The sequence below is a fragment of the Taudactylus pleione genome, unplaced genomic scaffold, assembly GCF_031769625.1.
Source record: "Taudactylus pleione unplaced genomic scaffold, aTauple2 ptg000309l, whole genome shotgun sequence".
Taxonomy (NCBI): Eukaryota; Metazoa; Chordata; class Amphibia; order Anura; family Myobatrachidae; genus Taudactylus; species Taudactylus pleione.
In genome coordinates this window covers 8,152,685-8,177,410 of record NW_028284710.1, presented here as the reverse complement: position 1 = coordinate 8,177,410, position 24,726 = coordinate 8,152,685, and the positions used below count along the sequence as shown (strand labels likewise).

General features: G+C 44.2%; 1 protein-coding gene and 1 long non-coding RNA gene across 4 annotated transcripts in view; one reads left to right on the top strand and one right to left on the bottom strand.

Annotated features, from left to right (window-relative positions):
- The window catches only part of RECK (reversion inducing cysteine rich protein with kazal motifs), a 255,837-nt gene that overhangs the window by 119,769 nt on the left and 111,342 nt on the right, over positions 1 to 24,726 (bottom strand). For 2 of the 3 annotated variants that reach the window (XM_088442336.1, XM_088442337.1), the window contains exons 4-5: positions 2,304 to 2,340; positions 67 to 152 (exon numbers count right to left, since the gene is read on the bottom strand). The exons of the other annotated variant lie outside the window; for it this stretch is intronic. In XM_088442336.1, coding sequence (XP_088298462.1) covers positions 67 to 152; positions 2,304 to 2,340 — 123 coding nt within the window. The remainder of the gene's footprint in view (positions 1 to 66; positions 153 to 2,303; positions 2,341 to 24,726) is intronic. 3 annotated transcript variants of the gene reach the window in all.
- Positions 8,009 to 24,726, top strand: part of LOC148511400 (uncharacterized) — a 72,220-nt gene continuing 55,502 nt past the window's right edge. Inside the window, exon 1 of the long non-coding RNA XR_015868737.1 lies at positions 8,009 to 8,173. This is a non-coding gene — a long non-coding RNA (uncharacterized LOC148511400). The remainder of the gene's footprint in view (positions 8,174 to 24,726) is intronic.

The following is a 24,726-nucleotide window of genomic DNA, read 5'->3' as shown; positions in this document are numbered from 1 at the left end:
GCACTGACTACAATATTTTATTGCTCAGGCAGTATATGTGCGAGAAAAGATATAAAGCAATATGACCTGTTTACAAGCTCTCCGACACTCCACTGCTATTGCTAATTCACAGCATCCAAGGCCAACCCAACCATCTGATTTTTTAGAGGCACCTTTTGAATAAGATAAGCAAAGTTATTAAAGAAAAACATAACTGTACACAATTCATGTATGATTGCGTGATAATAACTGCCCTTATACCCTGTTCACTTCTGTTACAGAAAAATATAGTATAGTCTGAAAATCATAATAATAAAATATTTATTTGCTATAGATAGAAAATCACATTATTGTACATCATTTACAATACATGACTCATAGAAAGAGTCAAATTAGTTAATTTATCTGATTCACAGCCATCAATCAGAAAAAATCAGAAGACATCCACCTCTGAGGTCATATCAGAAGACATCCACCTCTGAGGTCATATGCAATATAACTCTAAAGGCCACCATACACGGTGCGATATGCACCTTGCAATGCGACGGTCGATCCGTTGGCCGACATATCAGGTGGTCCCCACCCATGGATATGTCGGCACCCCCCTCCCCTACCCGCATAGCGCTGCATGGGATCGTACATCACATCCCCAGATCAAGTAAACATGCAGTAAGATCTGGAGGTGCAATGTACGACCCAAGGGAGCAAGCACTGGCTGATATCATGACCACACACAATGGGGAGCAAACAGGGTTATCAAAAAAATTTTCACCTGCATCCAAAGGGCTCCAGACAGTGAAGATCTTTAAAGTTGTAAAAGCTTGGAAACATTATACTCCACAGTTAAATTGGATAAAATTAAAAAGTAAATGAAAATTCAGTATCATGGGTTAATTTGCTTCAAATATAATATACAGGTATTGCCTTTTGAACCACGGGTGGTTTCTGTCCTCCCTGAGCTTATCTAATGGCTCCCATACATCAGCGACTAATTGTCGAGTTGTCGCAATTCCCCGATCCTCAGATGCCTCGGACGAGGCATCGGGGAAATCCAACATGTGGGATTTCCCTGATTTGTCTATCCCCACCACAAAATGATGAGATTGGAAAATCCGGGATTTGTACATATAGAATTTTCCTAATTCCCTGACGGACCGACAATCATCGATGGCCGAACATCAGATTGGTGTCAGCAGATCAGGAAATTACAGCGCAGGTGTATTGGCCCCTTTAGAACATTTGACAGGTGAGATGCACCAGACAGACTACTCAACAGCACCTGTCTGAAGGGTTAGTCTTCTTTGCTAAATTTTCTGCAAAATATTTGCATTATATTACATTGACAAAGTATATCTGCTTTTATTATGCAAGATTAGAGAGGATTGCATACCAAGAAAGAAAGAATAATAAAAAGAATTATAATTATTTGGTTTTGAAATATGCAGCAGCTATAAATATTCAACCTGTTGGTATTTTTCATATTTAATTTTCTAGTAATCATAGAATCAAAATATATATAATTCTTTGAGTAATGCAAAATACCTTGTAATGTCAAATACAAAAAATATAAATAAAAGACAGTAATTGACTGCAAAAGCATTTATCACCTTTTCTAATGTACACTTAAAAAAAACAATGTTGAAATCAGTTGTATTCAGATATCATATAATTAATTGATTGCAGTCCACTTGTGTGCAATCAAACAGTAGACTAACTATATCTAACGGGCTGGGTATGGGATCCCGGCGGTCGGGATGCCAGAGATCAAAATACAGACAGTGGAATCCCGGCTGTCAGAATCCTAATGCCTACAGGTAAGTACCCCTACCCTAACCCTCCCCCTAATCATAACTATCCCCACTGCAGCCTAACCCCCCCCCCCATGAAATCATAATTCAAATCTTAGAAAGGTTTATTGAAGAACAAGATTATCTTTAAAATCTTTAGATTTGTTGTCCTTTTTATTTTTATACTTGACATTACAGCATTTTGTGTAGATCAGTGGTAAGAATTCTGAAACAAAAGCACTTTGTTTCCATAATATAAGCAATTAAAATGTGAAAAATTGCAAAGGGTGTACTGTAAATACAAAATCACCAGGGACACCCAAAGGTTTGCTACACATATCTGATTATCTCTTTTTTATATAAATTCATATTCAATTAGGTCGATTCAGTTGTGTAATAATAATAAAAATATAACTGATAAAATGTTTTAGTTTTCTTTTCTACAATATTTTTTTATTTAAAAGAGCAAAATTAATATTACCATTATATCAAGACACATAATAGGGCCAACAAAAACTGCACATTTTGTAATCTCACCTGGTAATGAAGAATTCATGCAGTTCCAAATTTCTGTCTGCAAATAAGTCACAAGTAATGGAAATTAATGTTGTTGAAACATGATTAAGTAGCTGCATATTGCTTTCAAGTTGTTTAAAATGCAACACTAATTCCACAATTCCTCAGCATCAAACTTACATGTTTTCCCTGATAGCAGAAAGATCATATCTGTATCTACTTTGACCTTACATAAATTGTAAACAACTCTGACTGGCGAATGTTGAATCAATTCAATTAAGAATTACCAAATTACCGAACCCGATTATCTCTCACAATCAAGGCTAACACCATCACTTTTATCCAAAAACTCCCCATTGATTGAAGGATAATTTCAACCAAAATTAAGTTTTTCTCACTTGAATCAACCAGTTTTTTTTTCTTCAGACAAGCAAGATCTTTCTACAAGCGACACACTGCCAGCTACCACCATATGAGGTGCTCTTAATGGCTGACCTCAGGAAGTAATATTTTACCACAACTATATACCTGCTTTATTTCATCAATCCTATAGGCAAGTACTAAATGGAGCTGATCTTGGTCTGAAGTGACTGACAGCAGTACACAGCTTACACTTAGTAGTATACCAAAGGTAAATACAATCTTTTAAAAGCAAAGCAACTATAAAGGGTACATGTTGTTAAAAAGGGTGTTTTCACACCCGTTTCACATTATTTTAGTATCACCTACAGTTACTAAAGGGCAATTGGAGTAGAATTCGTAAAATTCTTCTCCAACCCCTAAGTATCACTTATTTTTAGTAAGCAGATCGCATTTCCCATAATTGTAATGGGAAATGTGATCTGACCAAAGTTACTAAAAATAAAATGTGAAAAAATACCGGGGAAAGCCCTGTGATAATAACGTCACCTGAAGGTGGCGTTATCCAGGGTCTCCCCCGGTTACCGGACTCCTGCTCTGTTCTAAAGTGCAAAGCAGAGCCTGGAGCCAGCCCCAGTAATCAGCTGTGTGGTCTAAACAGACCACACACTGGTTCACTGTAAAAAAAAAAACTTACCTGAGTCCAGGGACCGGAGTTCGGGGCTCTGGTGATGTCCTCCCTCCGGTCAGCTGGTCTCCCATGCTGCACTGGGGCCCGGTCATCACCTGACAGTGCAGTATGGGATGTCAGCTTACAGGAGCGACAGAGGCAGAGGACATCACCGAAGGCCCGATAAATGCAGTTAAGTGTAATTAAGGGAGGGGGGTGTCGCGGGGGGAGGGGAGTCCGCGATTGTGGGGTCGGGGCTTAGCAACGGGGGGGTAGCAGTGGTGGCCGGTCGGCGCATGCGCGGGGCACTTGTCACTGTATTTTTTGCGAAAATACCGTGATAAGGCTCCGGTGGGGATTCGCAGGGACAGAGCTTTCTCGCAAGCTCTGTCCCTGCAAGAGATTTGTAGTAAATCCCTGAGATATTGCCTGTGATATTGCAATGCGAATTCAGCCGGTAATATCACACTACAATCTGCATTACAAATGCGGATTGTAGTAAATAGAGCCCTAAGAGAGGTTAGAAGAAAAATAAAATAAGTGACAAATCCACTTCTTATAAGCTGAAAAAAAAAGTGTTGCAGAAAAATAACACTATTTCCAACGTGTTAGTTAATGAATACAAGATTACTTACCATTCAAGTTCATTTATTCATTGTGTATAAAAGCCTCAAGGGCTTCTAAAGTATGTATTGTATTGTATTGACAAAGATAACAGGTACATTTTATTCTGTGTAATATTGCGTTCTGCTCTTAGACATATCTAAGAAGGCTAAGAGAATGTGCAGTACATTTAATTATAATTCATGAATTGAAGTAATATAAGTAGGAAACAAACTGTACTTATTAGCTGATTCACAGCCGCTCGCTAGATGCGATCGCTCGCACGATGTGTATGCAAATTGCATAGGCAGTGCAATCGCACAGCAATACATTAGCACCCCCAGTATTTCTTAGACAGCGATCACATAGTGTATGCAGACACCCACCAGCCTGTCTTAAGACGCCCACTTTTGCACGTCATGTCCAGAAAGTGTATGCAACCATCCGTACATCGGGTAACATCGGATGCGATCGCAGCGCTTGAGTACTTCAGTGTAAGAACAAGCCAGGTGACGTGTACGATGATGCAGTCTTATAATTAAGCACACCTCTAAAACGCCGTTGAGATGGTCAGGCACGCCTGGGTTTGCACCTCCACTCCCCTGTTTTTAATGACCAGCCCCTGTTACCACTTACAAACGGGTTCCCCTGTCACTCACTCTGCTGGGCTGTCTATGTGCAGCGAGTGAATTCCTTGTGAGCTTTTGCACACAATGCATACACACTGCATACCATTATCATCAGCGAGCATTTGTATCTTAGCGAGCGGATCTGAATGAACTCCATAGTTTCAACAGGAAAAATATAATAAAAAAATATTTTATTGTGGATGAAAATCCTAGAGAAAAGGTCTTTCTGCGTTTCTCTGCATAGGATAGCTGTGACTTTACACAGGGCCGTAGCTAGGATGGTGCGGTCCGTGCCTCCGCACAAAGCGCCACATTGCTGAGGGCGGAACACCGACCGCCCACCAGGGGGTGTTCTTTAATCTAGTGTCCGTGGCGCCCAGCACAGAGTAGGCAGGGCAGACAGACGCAGCCTCCCCGCCTCCTTCTGAAGTCCCGACTCCGGCAACCTATTAGCAGAGGCGCCGAGAGGGGGGGGGGAGCGGGTACAGATAACCCGGGCCCGGGCTTCCTGAGGGGCCCGGCGGGGGCCCGGGTTCGATGCCGCCCCCCCTCCCTCACAGCAGCCCAGCACACAGCGTGTGCTGAGCTGCAGTTGGAGACTGCTGTGGCTGCTGAGCAGCAGCCACAGCAGTCTCCTATGCCTGTGCGGGGGAGCGATCACACTGATCGCGCCCCCCCTGGCTTTGCGCCAGCGCTGCAAATCTTTTTGATTTATTTTTTTCCCGGCAAGGGGGCGTGGCCACGCCTCCCAAGATTAGGCCACGCCCCCTATTACCGGGGCCCGCCTTGGCTCTTGGCGGCCCTGCCTATTAGGACAGGAGAGACGGAGACTTGATGACGTCATGACGTCTCCCCGTCCAAGGCTCCCAGAGGTCAGTAAGGAGCTGCTGGCTGCGGTGTGGTGGGAGCTGGCAGGCAAGGAGTGGCGCGGTGGACACAGGACTGGATGATACAGGACCGAGGACCTGCCAGTGCCAGGTGAGGTCTGACTGGCAGTATTAAAAGGGGTGGCCAGCCCAGCAGCCTGCCCCAGACCCCATCCATTACAACTCCTGTGCTGCTGAATTTAAATAAATGTATATACAGTATATAATACCAATGTGTATGTGTATATATATATATATATATATATATATACACATACATATAAATGTATGTATATATGTGTGTGTAGTATATATATATATATATATATATATATATACAGTGTATACATCAAACAAATAAATAAATGTATATACAGTATATAATACCTGTTTATATATATATATATATATAAATGTATGTATATGTGTGAGTGTAGTATATATATATATATATATATATATACACACATAATATATATGTAGTATGTATATGTATGCATATATATTTATATATATATATGTATATATGTGTATATATATCTATATGTGTGTGTATACTTATATGTATATATGTGTGTGCGTGTATATATATATAAGGAAATATGTTCGCAACAATTAGGTACCTTTGCTGAGAGATTTAAAGAACGTAATTACCCTGAAACACTCATTTCCAAAGCTTTAATGAGAACAGAAGCCCTAGAAAGAGAGAACCTCCTGAGATATACGAATAAAAAGAAGAAAGGGGACATGGTTCCCTTCATTACACAATACAGTAACGACGAGAGCAAAATCAAACGAGTCCTGAATAAACATTGGTAATTACTCAAAATGGACCGAGTCTTAGGTAACATTTTACCAGAAAAACCTTGTATCATTTTTAAAAAGGCTAGAAATCTAAAAGATATCCTGGCTCCTAGTATGCTCAGACACACCGACACAAAGAAAATGGACAGTCTGAAATGTGTCGGATCATATAAATGTGGTAAATGTAACATGTGGAAGTATTTACATCCAAACAGGAAATCATTCACTAATGTACAGTGTTCAAAACAATACAGCATCAAAGATTTTATAAACTGCAACACCACCTCTGTCATTTATTTATTGGAATGTCCATGTGGATTAAAATACGTAGGAAAAACAAAAAGGAATTTAAAGCACCGCATTCAGGAACATGTAAGGAACATCAAAAATAAAATTGAGAGTCATTCAGTATCTAAACACTTTAAAACAACTCATGACTCAAATCCAGAACTCCTGACGTTCAAAGGCATTGAACACGTGAAGTTGGGCGTGAGAGGTGGAGATTTGGCCAACAAACTTTCGAAATGGGAAATGTATTGGATCTTTGAACTGAACACTTTGGTACCTTCTGGCATGAATGACAGCTATGAAATAGCACCATTCCTGTAATACGTTTATATTGCTGATATTTGTTGTTACTTCCAATATTTGACGATATTTAGACAATTTTTAGAAATGTTTTGTTTTAGTTCTGTAATGCAAATATGTTTTAGCTTCTCCCTTTATCTTATTTTAATTTTATTAATTTCACTTATTTACCTATTTTTATGATTATACATATTTTTTATGTTCCTACTACCCAATTTTATCATAATAGGTATATAATTGTATTGTGATCTATGTGCTCTTTTATTATGCCGAACCATTCTCCTAATTAATTTTTTATGTATATTTATTTATACATATATTTGTATTTATATATTTTATATCTTATGTATTGTTTATTCTTTATTATTATTACTTCAAATTATTGTGAATATGTTTGATCTTACAAAATGGCTATTATTGTGAATTAACTATCTCTATGTCTGCCTCACAGACAACTAACAAAATGGCCACCGCTTTACTCATTATGAGCTGAATAGAAACCATTAAAATGGCCGCCGCCATGCTTGTACAAGGTTTTTTCAAACCAACAAAATGGCCACCTCCAGCTTTAAACAGCGATTTTTCCATACATCGCTGCAGCTGTTAAAAAAATACACACGCGGCTGGACCAGTAGATTAGCCGCTGGTGTGTGTATTAAAGCACTTTTTCTTATTTCTGGCTCCATGGACAGTGCTAAAAACGAGTTAGCACTGACATCATTTATGATGTCATTCAAGATGGCCGCCGGACACTGCGCATGCGCAGTCCTGTTTTTTGGCGCAATTTGGCAGGGCACACTTCTCTTTGCCTAGAGTATAAATAGCAGGCAATGCCCAGCCACTACACCACTCCTGAAGAAGTCCATGCTGGGAGAAACGCATTGAGGCACCCTGACCCAGGCTCTCTAGATAGTGGACACTCATATCCATGAGGACTGGGTACCATTTTGAAAGATAAGCATTTATTTATTTACTTTTTTCCCCATTTGCTGTATCCCCTTTTAAACTGTTTCCTGATGTTAAATAAATCTTTTGATAAAACGCACTGATGGGGGACCTATTACATGTCTATCCCAAAGCCTGTGCACAGTTTCTACTCCTCCAAGGAATATTGATGAGGAAAAAGAATATTGGGAGATACTTTGTTGACATTTACTACATGCTTGTTTTACTGCAAAATATGGTACGTAGCTATTTGTAGTCCTGTCTCACTACTTCTATATAAAAACATACTACGCTATATTACTTTCTCTTTTTCCCGGCTTGAATGAGCCTCCCTCAAAGGTGTTCCAGTAGATGACATCCCATTTACCCACCCATATTTGAACTATACCATCGGAACCCAGATAAGTTTTAAAGTTCTTTCCTTTGGTACGCGCATTCATTTTTGAGCACCAATTATCACTTTATCAAATATACTACACTATTAGGCACATGTCTTTTTAATCCCCCTTTTCATATATATATATATATATATATATATATATATATATATTAGGGGTGAGCGGGTTCGGATTTCTGAAATCCGAACCCCCCCGAGCCCCCCGATCCGAGGCCGATCTGAGTCAGGCTCGACTTTTCCCGCCTGATTCGGATCTGAAATCGAGGCAAAACGTCATCATCCCGCCTTCCGGGTCTCGCAGGTTTTGGATCCCATATAAGGTACCCGCGTCGGCGCAATTTTCTCACTCGGCTGTGGACAGTGAAGAGGGAGGGTGGGTGTTAGGGCTGGCTGGGCTGTGTAGTGTAGTGTAGTGCAGAGTAGTGTTGTACTGTGCTGTGCTGCGCTGTGCTGCTGTTGTCCATAGGGGCTGTGTCCACTACTTCAAAGTCCATAGGGGCTGGCTGTGTTGTGCTGTGCTGCTGTTGTCCATAGGGGCTGTGTCCACTCCAAAGTCCTGTGCAGTGTCCCAGTCCTAAAGGGGTGCTGCAGTGTTGTCCAGGGGGTGCTCTGTCCGTCAGGGGTGCTCCCCCCAAGTGCTAAAAAAAAATATATTTTTTCTGTGTTTGTGAATTGTGTGCGCAGTAGCCGCACGTGCATCAACAAAGTAGTGCTAAGCGTGCGCCTGTGTCATAAGTAAAGGGCCGGCTGGCTTGACCGTTAAAGGGTGCTGTAACCCCCAAAGTACACTCCAAACCAAATAATAAAATATTTTCTGTGTTTGTGAATTGTGTGCACAGTAGCCGCACGTGCATCAACAAAGTAGTGCCAAGCGTGCGCCTGTGTCATAAGTAAAGGGCCGGCTGGCTTGACCGTTAAAGGGTGCTGTAACCCCCAAAGTACACTCCAAACCAAATAAAAAAATATTTTCTGTGTTTGTGAATTGTGTGCGCAGTAGCCGCACGTGCATCAACAAAGTAGTGCCAAGCGTGCGCCTGTGTCATAAGTAAAGGGCCGGCTGACTTGACTGTTAAAGGGTGCTGTAACCCCCAAAGTACACTCCAAACCAAATAAAAAAATATTTTCTGTGTTTGTGAATTGTGTGCGCAGTAGCCGCACGTGCATCAACAAAGTAGTGCCAAGCGTGCGCCTGTGTCATAAGTAAAGGGCCGGCTGGCTTGACCGTTAAAGGGTGCTGTAACCCCCAAAGAACACTCCAAACAAAATAAAAAAATATTTTCTGTGTTTGTGAATTGTGTGCGCAGTAGCCGCACGTGCATCAACAAAGTAGTGCCAAGCGTGCGCCTGTGTCCCATAAATAAAGGGCCGGCTGGATTGACCGCTAAAGGGTGCTGTAACCCCCAAAGGGCACTCCAAACAAAATTAAAAAAAAATTTCTGTGTTTGTGAATTGTGTGCACTGTGGCTGCACATGCATCAACAAAGTAGCAGCGCCAAGCGTGCGCCTGTGTCCCATAAGTAAAGGGTGGTGTAACCCACAAAGTGCACTAGTCTCCAACAAAAATAAAAAATTATTTTCTGTGTTTGTGTGCGCCTTAGCCGCACGTATATATCAATATAACATAAATGGAGGACCAAACTTTCTCCGATAAAAATAAAATAGGGAAAGATCAAGAACCACTTCCTCCTAGTGCTGAAGCTGCTGCCACTAGTCATGACATAGACGATAACATGCCATCAACGTCGCCCTTATACGGCACCTGCAGCGCGTTCATAAAAAGTTACTGTCAAGTTACTGTCAAGTTCAGAAACTTTGGCTAAGACCGTAAGCAGTCCAGGGACACCTAAATCCCTTTTTCCTGTTTTATCCAAGGAATCGGTGGATGAGGAGGATGAGGACGACATCTTGCCTCCGTAGAGCCAGTTTGTGCAGGGACACATTAATTGCCATCTTGTTTCGTGGGGGCCCAAACGAACCAATCATTTCAGCCACAGTCATGTGGCAGACCCTGGCGCTGAAATGATTGGTTTGTTAAAATGTGCATGTCCTATTTATACAACCATAAGGGTGAGTGGGAGGGCCCAAGGACAATTCCATCTTGCACCTCTTTTTTTTTCTTTGCATTATGTACTGTTTGGGGCCTAGTTTTTCAAACTGCCATCCTGTCTGCCACTGCAGTGTCACTCCTAGATGGGCCACGTGTTTGTGCCGCCCACTCGTGTCGCTTAGCATAGTCATGCAGCTACCTCAGTGCAACCTTTTGGCCATAAAAACAATATTGTGAGGTGTGAGGTGTTCAGAATAGACTGGAAATGAGTGGAAATGAAGGTTATTGAGGTTAATAATTGAATAGGAGCATAAAAACCCACAAATTCTGTGATTTTAGCTGTTTTTATGCTTTTTAAAAAAAAAAATACAGATCCAAAACCCAAAACCCAGAACCCAAAACACGGAAGGGTGGTTTTGGCAAAACCAAACCAGATCCAAAACACGAAGAAAGATACAGATCCAAAACCAAAACACAAAACGCGAAAAGTGGCCGGTGCACACCCCTAATATATATATATATATATATATATATATTTATATATGTATATGTATTATCTATAATAGAAGAAAATACTACAGCACTCCAAGATTCATATATCAATCAATATGGGTGTATGTGTCAGTGCATTACCAGCACTTTGGTTTTGCTTTGGTCTGCAGTGCGGACCTGGGAGACGTGTTTGCTACAGACTGGCTGCCTTGACAACCTGGCCTCACGTTGCTAACGTCATTGCGTTGAGACTCCGGCTGTTGTACCATTGCAGTCACGCGTTCACCCGGTCTGCAAGCAGTTCAGTGACCCAGATAATCTACCCAAGGTAAGACACGTATGATGTATTTGTTCATGTTTATGTATTTGGCTTCTCTGAAAAAAGAGCGAGTTTAGCTCTGAAACATCAGCAGTACATGCCAATATAGATTGATTGATATATACGAATCTTATATATAATACGTGTGTGTGTGTGTGTATATATATATATATATATATATATATATTAGGGGTGTGCACCGGCCACTTTTCGTGTTTTGTGTTTTGGTTTTGGATCTGGATCTTTCTTCGTGTTTTGGATCTGGATTGGTTTTGCCAAAACCACCCTTCCGTGTTTTGGGTTCTGGGTTTTGTGTTTTGGATCTGTATTTTTTTTTTAAAAAGCATAAAAACAGCTAAAATCACAGAATTTGTTGGTTTCTCTGCTCCTATGCTATTATTAACCTCAATAACCTTAATTTCCACTCATTTCCAGTCTATTCTGAACACCTCACACCTCACAATAGTGTTTTCATGTCCAAAAGGTTGCACCGAGGTAGCTGGATGACTATGCTAAGCGACACGAGTGGGCGGCACAAACACGTGACCCATCTAGGAGTGACACTGCAGTGGCAGACAGGATGGCAGTTAGAAAAACTAGGCCCCAAACTGTACATAATGCAAAGAAAAAAAGAGGTGCAAGATGGAATTGTCCTTGGGCCCTCCCACCCACCCTTATGTTGTATAAACAGGACATGCACACTTTAACAAATCAATCATTTCAGCGCCAGGGTCTGCCACACAACTGTGGCTGAAATGATTGGTTCGTTTGGGCCCCCACAAAACAAGCTGGCAATTAATGTGTCCCTGCACAAACTGGCTCTACGGAGGCAAGATGTCATCCTCATCCTCCTCATCCACCGATTCCTCACCCTCTTCAGTGTGTACATCCTCATCCTCACAAAGTATTAACTCGTCCCCACTTGAATCCACCACCACAGGTCCCTCTGTACCTTCTGGAGGCTGGTCTCCCTGGAAGAGCTGATAATTCATTTTGATGAACATCATCTTCTCCACATTCTGTGGAAGCAACCTCCTACGCCTTTCGCTGACAAGGTTCCCGGCTGCACTAAACACTCTTTCGGAGTACACACTGGAGGGGGGGCAACTCAGGTAAAATAGAGCCAGCTTGTACAGGGGCCTCCAAATTGCCTCTTTTTCCTGCCAGTACAGGTATGGACTGTCTGACATGCCTACTTGGATGCTGTCACCGATGTAATCCTCCACCATTCTGTCAATGGTGACAGTATCATATGCAGTGACAGTAGACATGTCAGAAATTGTTGCCAGGTCCTTCAGTCCGGACCAGATGTCCAAACTTGGTCCTGCCTGCCCTGCATCACCGCCAGCGGGTTGCTTAGGATACCTACGTTTTTTCCTGGCAGCCCCAGTTGCGGGAGAAAATGAAGAAGGAGCCGTTGACGTGTCACGTTCCGCTTCAGCTGACAGTGTGTTCACCAGCAGGTCTTTGCACCTCTGCAGGCTTGTGTCGGCCGGAAAGAGAGACACCACATAGGCTTTAAACCTAGGATCAAGCACGGTGGCCAAAATGTAGTGGTCTGATTTCAACAGATTGACCACCCTGGAATCCTGGCAAAGCGAATGAAGGGCTTCATCCACAAGTCCCACATGCCGAGCGGAATCGCTCCATCTTAGCTCCTCCTTCACTTTCTCCAGCTGCTTCTGCAAAAGCCTGATGAGGGGAATGACCTGACTCAAGCTGGCTGTGTCTGAACTGACTTCACGTGTGGCAAGTTCGAAGGGCTGGAGAACCTTGCACAACACGGAAATCATTCTCCACTGCGCTTGAGTCAGGTGCATACCCCCTCCTTTGCCTATGTCATAGGTGGATGTATAGGCTTGTATGGCCTTTTGCTGCTCCTCCATCCTCTGAAGCATATAGAGGGTTGAGTTCCACCGCGTCACAACCTCTTGCTTCAGGTGATGGCGGGGCAGGTTCAAGAGTGTTTGCTGGCGCTCCAGTCTTCGGCACGCAGTCGCTGAATGGCGAAAGTGGCCAGAAATTTTTCGGGCCACCCAAAGCGTCTCCTGCACGCCCCTGTCGCTTTTCAGAAAATTCTGCACCACCAAGTTTATTGTGTGAGCAAAACATGGGACGTGCTGGAATTTGCCCAGATGTAATGCCCGCACAATATTGGTGGCGTTGTCAGATATCACAAATCCCCAGGAGAGTCTAAGTGGGGTAAGCCACTGGGCGATGATTTCCCTCAGTTTCTCTAAGAGGTTGTCGGCGGTGTGCCTCTTACTGAAACCGGTGATACACAGCGTAGCCTGCCTTGTAACGAGCTGGCGTTTCTGAGATGCTGCTACTGGTGACGCTGTTGCTGCGTAAGGTGATACATCTACCCAGTGCGCTGTCACAGTCATATAGTCCTTAGTCTGCCCTGTTCCACTTGTCCACATGTCCGTGGTTAAGTGGACATTGTGTACAACGGCATTTTTCAGGACACTGAGGACACTTTTTCTGACGTTTCTGTACAGTCTCGGTATCGCCTGCCTAGTGAAGTGGAATCTAGATGGGATTTGGAACCGGGGACACACTACCTCCATCAATTGTCTAAATCCCACTGCACTAATGGCGGATACCGGACGCACGTCTAACACCAACATAGCAGTCAAGGCCTCAGTTATACGTTTTGCTTCAGGATGACTGCTGTCGTACTTCATCCTCCTCGCTAAGGACTGTTGGAGGGTCAATTGTTTAGTAAAAGTAGTGGTGTTCCTACTTCCTCTCTGGGATGATGAACGACTCCCAGCAGCAGCAACAGCAGCAGCGGCAGCAGTAGGCGTAGCAATGCAGGATCCTCCAGAGGAATCCCGGATAGGAGAGTCAGTCATGCCAGTGACATGGCCTGCAGGACTACTTCCGATCCTGACTAAGGAGGAAATTGACGAGGAGGGAGTTGACGGTGTGGTTTGCAGGCGCTTGGATACAACAGGACAACGGGATTTAGGTGTCCCTGGACTGCTTACGGTCTTAGCCAAAGTTTCTGAACTTGACAGTAACTTTTTATGAACGCGCTGCAGGTGCCGTATAAGGGAGGATGTTCCTAGGTGGTTGACGTCCCTACCCCTACTTATTTCACCTTTACATATGGTACATATGGCAAGACAGTTGTTGTCCGGATTTGGATAGAAATATTGCCAGACCAAAGAGGTGGAATGTTTGGTCTTCTGCCCAGGCATGACCGTGATGGGCTTTTTCATCCCACGGACAACAACTGTCTCCCCCGGAGCCTGATTTAAACAAACCACATCACCATCAGAATCCTCCTCGCCAACTTCTTCCTCAGCGCCAGCTACACCAGTATCCTCATCCTGTTGTACTTCAACAGTGACATCTTCAATTTGCATATCAGCAAGTGGACTGTGGGTGCTCCTTTCACCACTTGCAGGGGGTGTGCAAATGGTGGAAAGAGCCACCTCTTCCCGTCCAGTGCTGGGAAGGTCAGGCATCGCAACCACCACCACACTTGGACTCTCCTTGGGGATTTGTGATATCTTCTTAGAAAGCACAGTTCTTCGCTGTGCTTTTGCCAGCTTAACTCTTTTGATTTTTTTAGTGGGAGGAGGGCTTCCATCGTCATGTGAAGCTGAACCACTAGTCATGAACATACTAGGGATCGACCTTAGCCGTTCCTTGCCACTCCGTGTCGTAAATGGCATATTGGCAAGTTTACGTTTCTCTTCAGCTGATTTAAATGTCTTTTTCAAGGTCATTTTCCTGAACTTTGCCATTTGGGATTGTATGTGCCCTCTACTATGACATTTGGCATCGGCCTTGGCAGACGACGTTGATGGCATGTTATCGTCTATGTCATGACTAGTGGCAGCAGCTTCAGCACTAGGAGGAAGTGGTTCTTGATCTTTCTCTATTTTATTTTTATCGGAGAAAGTTTGGTCCTCCATTTATGTTATATCGATTTGATATATACGTGCGGCTAAACACAGAAAATAATTTTTTTTTTGGTTTGGACTGGAGTGTACTTTGTGGATTACAGCACCCTTTAACGGTCAAGCCAGCCGGCCCTTTACTTATGACACAGGCGCACTCTTGGCACTACTTTGTTGATGCACGTGCGGCTACTGCGCACACAATTCACAAACACAGAAAATAATTTTTTTTTGGTTTGGACTGGAGTGTACTTTCGGGGGTTACAGCACCCTTTAACGGTCAAGCCAGCCGGCCCTTTACTTATGATACAGGCGCACGCTTGGCACTACTTTGTTGATGCACGTGCGGCTACTGCGCACACAATTCACAAACACAGAAAATAATTTTTTTTTGGTTTGGACTGGAGTGTACTTTCGGGGGTTACAGCACCCTTTAACGGTCAAGCCAGCCGGCCCTTTACTTATGACACAGGCGCACGCTTGGCACTACTTTGTTGATGCACGTGCGGCTACTGCGCACACAATTCACAAACACAGAAAATAATTTTTTTTTGGTTTGGACTGGAGTGTACTTTCGGGGGTTACAGCACCCTTTAACGGTCAAGCCAGCCGGCCCTTTACTTATGACACAGGTGCACGCTTGGCACTACTTTGTTGATGCACGTGCGGCTACTGCGCACACAATTCACAAACACAGAAAATAATTTTTTTTTGGTTTGGACTGGAGTGTACTTTCGGGGGTTACAGCACCCTTTAACGGTCAAGCCAGCCGGCCCTTTACTTATGACACAGGCGCACGCTTGGCACTACTTTGTTGATGCACGTGCGGCTACTGCGCACACAATTCACAAACACAGAAAATAATTTTTTTTGGTTTGGACTGGAGTGTACTTTCGGGGGTTACAGCACCCTTTAACGGTCAAGCCAGCCGGCCCTTTACTTATGACACAGGCGCACGCTTGGCACTACTTTGTTGATGCACGTGCGGCTACTGCGCACACAATTCACAAACACAGAAAATATATTATTTTTTTAGCACTTGGGGGGAGCACCCCTGATGGACAGAGCACCCCCTGGACAACACTACAGCACTCCTTTAGGACTGGGACACTGCACAGGACTTTGGAGTGGACACAGCCCCTATGGAGAACTGACTGCACAACACAGTCCAGCCAGCCCCTATGGACTTTGAAGTAGTGGACACAGCCCCTATTAACAACAGCAGCACAGCACAACACAGCCAGCCCCTATGGACTTTGAAGTAGTGGACAACAGCAGCACTACACTACACTACACTACACAGCCCTAACTCCCACCCTCCCTCTTCACTGTCCACAGCCGAGTGAGAAAATGGCGCCGACGCGGGTACCTTATATAGGATCCAAAACCCGCGAGACTCGGAAGGCGGGATGATGACGTTTTGCCTCGATTTCAGATCCGAGTCAGGCGGGAAAAGTCGAGCCTGACTCGGATCGGACTCGGATCGGGGGGGCTCGGGGGGGTTCGGATTTCAGAAATCCGAACCCGCTCACCCCTAATATATATATATATATGTATGTATATATTTTCATATGTACTCCTGGCTTTTTTTTATCTGAACAACAATAATAAATAAATCTCACATAATATGGAGCTTCAGCTCTCACCAATTTAATTAAGCTCAAATACGGGCACTATAAAAATCATTTCCAGTTCATCCATAATATCGCTATCGATATGATTTTTATAGTGTCCGTATTTGAGCTTAATTAATTTGGGGAGAGCTGCAGGTCCATATTATGTGAGATTTCTTTTTTATTGTAGCTGTAGCTAGACATTTTACACACTGGTATGACATTTTGGGGGAGATTTATCAAAGCTTGAAGAGAGATAAAGTGGAGAGAGATAAAGTAACTAATCAGCGTCAAACTGACATTTTTCAAACACAGCCTGTAAAGTGACAGTTAGAAGCTGATTGGTTTGCACTTTATCTCTCTCCAAGGTTTGATACATCTCCCCCTTTGTCTGAAGTCTAACTGACTTTTCTGGATGTCTGGAGATTTAATATATCGCACATGCTACACTTATTTAAGGAGTTACAGTCATTTCATTATTTCATAAACCCTTATAAAACTGTAAAAGTTCTCACTATTCCTTTTAGTCTTTAAATTGTTATTGGATGGATCTTGTGTAAATGTTTGAATAGATAAGCAAGTCTATTGAGTTTCGTGAAACCCCTTATGACTCACATATATATATATATATATATATATATATATATATATAAATAAAATATTATGTTTAAATATATAATAGTATACCATTTTAAAATATAGTGTGTATATATATATATATATATATATATTAGGGGTGGGCGGGTTCGGATTTCTGAAATACGAACCCCCCCGAGCCCCCCCGATCCGAGGCAGATCCGAGTCAGGCTCGACTTTTCCCGCCTGATTCGGATCTGAAATTGAGGCAAAACGTCATCATCCCGCCTTCCGGGTCTCGCGGGTTTTGGATCCTATATAAGGTACCCGCGTTGCCGCCATTTTCTCACTCGGCTGTGGACAGTGAAGAGGGAGGGTGGGAGTTAGGGCTGGCTGGGCTGTGTAGTGTAGTGTAGTGCAGAGTAGTATTGTGCTGTGCTGTGCTGCGCTGTGCTGCTGTTGTCCATAGGGGCTGTGTCCACTACTTCAAAGTCCATAGGGTCTGGCTGTGTTGTGCTGTGCTGCTGTTGTTAATAGGGGCTGTGTCCACTACTTCAAAGTCCATAGGGGCTGGCTGGACTGTGTTGTGCAGTCAGTTGTCCATAGGGGCTGTGTCCACTCCAAAGTCCTGTGCAGTGTCCCAGTCCTAAAGGTGTGCTGTAGTGTTGTCCAGGGGTGCTCTGTCCATCAGGGGTGCTCCCCCCAAGTGCTAAAAAAATAATATTGTTTCTGTGTTTGTGAATTGTGTGCGCAGTAGTCGCACGTGCATCAACAAAGTAGTGCCAAGCGTGCGCCTGTGTCATAAGTAAAGGGCCGGCTGGCTTGACCGTTAAAGGGTGCTGTAACTCCCAAAGTACACTCCAGTCCAAACCAAAAAAATATATATTTTCTGTGTTTGTGAATTGTGTGCGCAGTAGCCGCACGTGCATCAACAAAGTATTGCCAAGCGTGCGCCTGTATCATAAGTAAAGGGCCGGCTGGCTTGACCGTTAAAGGGTGCTGTAACCCCCAAAGTACACTCCAAACCAAATAACAAAATATTTTTTCTGTGTTTGTGAATTGTGTGCGCAGTAGCCGCACGTGCATCAACAAAGTATTGCCAAGCGTGCGCCTGTGTCATAAGTAAAGGGCCGGCTGGCTTGACCGTTAAAGGGTGCTGTAACCCCCAAAGTACACTCCAAACCAAATAACAAAATATTTTTTCTGTGTTTGTGAATTGTGTGCGCAGTAGCCGCACGTGCATCAACAAAGTAGTGCCAAGCGTGCGCCTGTGTCATAAGTAAAGGGCCGGCTGGCTTGACCGTTAAAGGGTGCTGTAACCCCCAAAGTACACTCCAAACCAAAAAAAAAATATTTTCTGTGTTTGTGAATTGTGTGCGCAGTAGCCGCACGTGCATCAACAAAGTAGTGCCAAGCGTGCGCCTGTGTCATAAGTAAAGGGCCGGCTGGCTTGACAATTAAAGGGTGATGTAGCCCCCAAAGTACACTCCAAACCAAATCAAAAAATATTTTCTGTGTTTGTGAATTGTGTGCGCAGTAGCCGCACGTGCATCAACAAAGGAGCAGCGCCAAGCGTGCGCCTGTGTCCCATAAGTAAAGAGCCGGCTGGCTCATTTCTTAAAGGGTGGTGTAACCCACAAAGTGCACTACTCTCCAGCAAAAATAAAAAAATATTTGTGCGCCTTAGCCGCACGTATATATCAAATCTATATAACATAAATGGAGGACCAAACGTTCTCCGATAAAAATAAAATAGAGAAAGATCAAGAACCACTTCCTCTTAGTGCTGAAGCTGCTGCCACTAGTCATGACATAGACGATAACATGCCATCAACGTCGTCTGCCAAGGCCGATGCCCAGTGTCATAGTAGATGCCACATACAATCCCAAATGACAAAGTTCAGGAAAATGACCATAAAAAAAACATTTAAATCATCTGAAGAGAAACGTAAACTTGCCAATATGCCATTTATGACACAGAGTGGCAAGGAACGGCTAAGGTCTTTCCCTATGTTCATGACTAGTGGTTCAGCTTCACATGACGATGGAAGCCCTCCTCCCACTAAAAAAATCAAACGAGTTAAGCTGGCAAAAGCACAGCGAAGAACTGTGCGTTCTAAGAAGATATCACAAATCCCCAAGGAGAGTCCAAGTGTGGTGGCGGTTGCGATGCCTGACCTTCCCAGCACTGGACGGGAAGAGGTGGCTCTTTCCACCATTTGCACGCCCCCTGCAAGTGCTGAAAGGAGCACCCACAGTCCACTTGCTGATATGCAATTTGAAGATGTCACTGTTGAAGTACAACAGGATGAGGATAATGGTGTAGCTGGCACTGAGGAGGAAGTTGGCGAGGAGGATTCTGATGGTGATGTGGTTTGTTTAAATCAGGCTCCGGGGGATACAGTTGTTGTCCGTGGGATGAAAAAGCCCATCATGGTCATGCCTGGGCAGAAGACCAAACATTCCACCTCTTTGGTCTGGCATATTTCTATCCAAATCCGGACAACAACTGTCTTGCCATATGTACCTTATGTAAAGGTGGAATAAGTAGGGGTAGGGACGTTAACCACCTAGGAACATCCTCCCTTATACGGCACCTGCAGCGCGTTCATAATAAGTTACTGTCAAGTTCAGAAACTTTGGCTAAGACCGTAAGCAGTCCAGGGACACCTAAATCCCGTTGTCCTGTTGTATCCAAGCGCCTGCAAACCACACCGTCAACTCCCTCCTCGTCAATTTCCTCCTTAGTCAGGATCGGAAGTAGTCCTGCAGGCCATGTCACTGGCATGACTGACTCTCCTATCCGGGATTCCTCCGGAGGATCCTGCATTGCTACGCCTCCTGCTGCCGCTGCTGCAATACCGAGACTGTACAGAAACGTCAGAAAAAGTGTCCTCAGTGTCCTGAAAAATGCCGTTGTACCCAATGTCCACTTAACCACGGACATGTGGACAAGTGGAACAGGGCAGACTAAGGACTATATGACAGTGACAGCCCACTGGGTAGATGTATCACCTTACGCAGCAACAGCAGCAGCGTCACCAGTCGCAGCATCTCAGAAACGCCAGCTCGTTCCAAGGCAGGCTACGCTGTGTATCACCGGTTTCAGTAAGAGGCACACCGCCGACAACCTCTTAGAGAAACTGAGGGAAATCATCGCCCAGTGGCTTACCCCACTTAGACTCTCCTGGGGATTTGTGATATCTGACAATGCCACCAATATTGTGCGGGCATTACATCTGGGTAAATTCCAGCACGTCCCATGTTTTGCTCACACAATAAACTTGGTGGTGCAGAATTTTCTGAAAAGCGACAGGGGCGTGCAGGAGACGCTTTGGGTGGCCTGAATAAATTTCTGGCCACTTTCGCCATTCAGCGACTGCGTGCCGAAGACTGGAGCGCCAGCAAACACTCTTGAACCTGCCCCGCCATCACCTGAAGCAAGAGGTTGTGACGTGGTGGAACTCAACCCTCTATATGCTTCAGAGGATGGAGGAGCAGCAAAAGGCCATTCAAGCCTATACATCCACCTATGACATAGGCAAAGGAGGGGGTATGCACCTGACTCAAGCGCAGTGGAGAATGATTTCCGTGTTGTGCAAGGTTCTCCAGCCCTTCGAACTTGCCACACGTGAAGTCAGTTCAGACACTGCCAGCTTGAGTCAGGTCATTCCCCTCATCAGGCTTTTGCAGAAGCAGCTGGAGAAAGTGAAGGAGGAGCTAAGACGGAGCGATTCCGCTTGGCATGTGGGACTTGTGGATGAAGCCCTTCATTCGCTTTGCCAGGATTCCAGGGTGGTCAATCTGTTGAAATCAGACCACTACATTTTGGCCACCGTGCTCGATCCTAGGTTTAAAGCCTATGTGGTGTCTCTCTTTCCGGCCGACACAAGCCTGCAGAGGTGCAAAGACCTGCTGGTGAACACACTGTCAGCTGAAGCGGAACGTGACACGTCAACAGCTCCTTCTTCATTTTCTCCCGCAACTGGGGCTGCCAGGAAAAAACTGAGGTATCCTAAGCAACCCGCTGGCGGTGATGCAGGGCAGGCAGGACCAAATTTGGACATCTGGTCCGGACTGAAGGACCTGGCAACAATTTCTGACATGTCTACTGTCACTGCATATGATACTGTCACCATTGACAGAATGGTGGAGGATTACATCGGTGACAGCATCCAAGTAGGCATGTCAGACAGTCCATACCTGTACTGGCAGGAAAAAGAGGCAATTTGGAGGCCCCTGTACAAACAGGGTCTATTTTACCTGAGTTGCCCCCCCTCCAGTGTGTACTCCGAAAGAGTGTTTAGTGCAGCCGGGAACCTTGTCAGCGAAAGGTGTAGGAGGTTGCTTCCACAGAATGTGGAGAAGATGATGTTCATCAAAATGAATTATCAGCTCTTCCAGGGAGACCAGCCTCCAGAACGTACAGAGGGACCTGTGGTGGTGGATTCAAGTGGGGACGAGTTAATACTTTGTGAGGATGAGGATGTACACACTGAAGAGGGCGAGGAATCGGTGGATGAGGAGGATGAGGATGACATCTTGCCTCCGTAGAGCCAGTTTGTGCAGGGACAGATTAATTGCCAGCTTGTTTTGTGGGGGCCCAAACGAACCAATCATTTCAGCCACAGTCGTGTGGCAGACCCTGGCGCTGAAATGATTGGTTTGTTAAAGTGTGCATGTCCTGTTTATACAACATAAGGGTGGGTGGGAGGGCCCAAGGACAATTCCATCTTGCACCTCTTTTTTTTTCTTTGCATTATGTACTGTTTGGGGCCTAGTTTTTCAAACTGCCATCCTGTCTGCCACTGCAGTATTACGCCTAGATGGGTCACGTGTTTGTGCCGCCCACTTGTGTCGCTTAGCATAGTCATCCAGCTACCTCGGTGCAACCTTTTGGACATAAAAACACTATTGTGAGGTGTGAGGTGTTCAGAATAGACTGGAAATGAGTGGAAATTAAGGTTATTGAGGTTAATAATAGCATAGGAGCAGAAAAACCTACAAATTCTGTGATTTTAGCTGTTTTTATGCTTTTTTTCAAAAAAATACAGACCCAAAACACAAAACCCAGAACCCAAAACACGGAAGGGTGGTTTTGGCAAAACCAATCCAGATCCAAAACACGAAGAAAGATCCAGATCCAAAACCAAAACACGAAAAGTGGCCGGTGCACACCCCTAATATATATATATATACTGTGTGTAAATGTATGTATATATATATATATATATATATATATATATATATATATATATAAACATTAGAACATTTAATAATAGACTTAGGCAGCAGCAATTATCTATTGCCAGGGTAATCTAATACATTTGTGTGCTCTATATAGGTGTATGAAATAAATATGTGTAATACAGAGTTAGGCAAATAAGTATATAACCTATGCTTTACAGAAGCATCTGGGATCTGCCACTGAATTTACTAAATTTCTAAAAGGCTCAAATGCCGCAAAATTGCTTAAAAAACTTGGAGAATGTATAATGCTGTATTGATCTTTTCACATAGCACTGTTCTTGTTGTTGTTTCTTATTAAAAAAAATAAAAATGTAAAACAAAAATGCAAAAAGGCCTACTGCCAGCCTAGGTTGGCAATAGTAATATCAGGGTGACAAAAAACATGGGATCCCCCAAAAAATTATTTGCCAGCATGGGCTGCACTCTGATAGGTCAGAATATGAGAACAGCCACTCTCATTGGTTAGTACAACACGCAGAAGTGAGTTGCTAACCAATCAGAATGACTGTGCATAAAAGGGGAACAGTGTGATGTCTTGAAAAAGCGAAACTAGTCGACGAAAGGGTTACTATCGCTGGAATAGAGGAAGATACCCAACCCACCCAAGCCCGTCACTTTGCATCTTTGTTTATCGAAGTGAGCCTTACAGACCGGACAAACAAACAGCCACGGAGGGATTGACTGGGTGCTAGCAAGCGGCCGCTGCATCATCTGCACCCTGGTCTCCCTGAAGTACGGACCTACTATACATCAGTGTGCTGGTACAGGACCATGGTAATATTCCAGAGCTACAGCCGCAGAGGATTTGTAGCCATATACTATTACCATCTGTGGCTACTAAGACTGAATTATCTGCAGAAGGGTAAGGACTCTTTGATACGGGCTGTGCAAGCACTTACATTGCACAAATGTCTGGTGGAGAGATATATATCCACTAAGAACTGAACATATGACTGTGGATTTTGGACATTCTCTCACATATTACAGCATGATACATATTTGCTAAACATTAGTTTTTGATCAGCATAACAACTGGGCGCTACATAGCCAGCTTGTGTGTATTACTTGTTTTTAGTGTTGTGAGTCAAGTTAAAGAGTATATGTATTGAATGTAATAAATTGTGAATTTTTTTTATAAGAGAAGCCTTGTCCTTGGTACATTATTTAGACAGGTGCTACCATATTGCAACAAGTGTTTTATTATGTATACATTCCTTACAAGCGCAGTTCAATTAATTTGTTAGTGTGTGCTTTTGTGGACCCGTGTCTCTCAGCTTCAGTCACCCACCCTGTGTCTCTCCGCTTTATCCCCCAACCTTGTGACTCTCAGCTTCATCAACTCCACTGTGTCTCTCAGCCTCAAAACCTGCCCCTGTGTCTCTCAGCCCCTAACCCAGCCCATGTGTCTCAAAACCCCAAACCAAGCCCCTGTGACTCACAACCCAAGCCCGTGTCTCACAACCCCAGCCCCTGTGTCTCTTAGCCCCAGCCATGTCTCACAACCCCAGCCCAACATCTTCCCAGCCCTATGTCTTCATCTCCACCCCCCACCACTACATCTCCTGCCCCACCAACCACCGATTGAACCATGTCTCCCCAGCACCTCCCAAACTGTGTCTCTCCAACCAAGATGCTACGTTCTGGTCCTTATCTCTGGCGGCTCAGGCCCGACTACTCTCTGACCCAGTGGTGTGATGTCATGACATCAAGCACGCTGCACCGACACCTAAAATTGTTTTATTGCTCTGGGCTGCCAGCCTCCCTCTGACTGTGGGGCCTATTCATTAAACCTAAAAATTCTCTGGAGATAATTAGCTAGAACTCTCATGGAGTTCTAGCTAATTATAGGCAGAATTCATCATTCCACCTCTCCATAAGTATCTATTCCAAAAAGCTGTCATTTTTGCGATGACAGCTTTTCGGGAAATAGATACTTTTCCCTGCCTACACTAACTTATCGCATCTGGAAACAGTGCTGCACATGAGCTGTTACATCTGTAAAACCAGCGCATGCGCAGCACTGCCTACAGATGCGTTAAGTTTGTGTACCCCCCCACCCCCCTCCGCTCACCTCCCCCCCCCCGACTTACCTGTCCGTGCAGCAGCCTCCGGCTCTGTCTTGCTGGTCTGTCATGTGGTTTCCCAGCAGACCACATGACAGATTAGAAAAAAAAAACAACTTTTTTTTTTGTCTAAACTTTCTTGTGCTCTGCTGGGGAGCACACATGTCCGACAAGCCTCCGGAGCCTGAGGACGGAGCAGAGCGCCGGAGGGACTCGTCGGGGGACCTGCACACGTGGATACAGGTAAGTTTCACCTGCTATTCGCCACCTCACAGTGGCGAATAGTAACTGCATCAAATTCCGAAAAT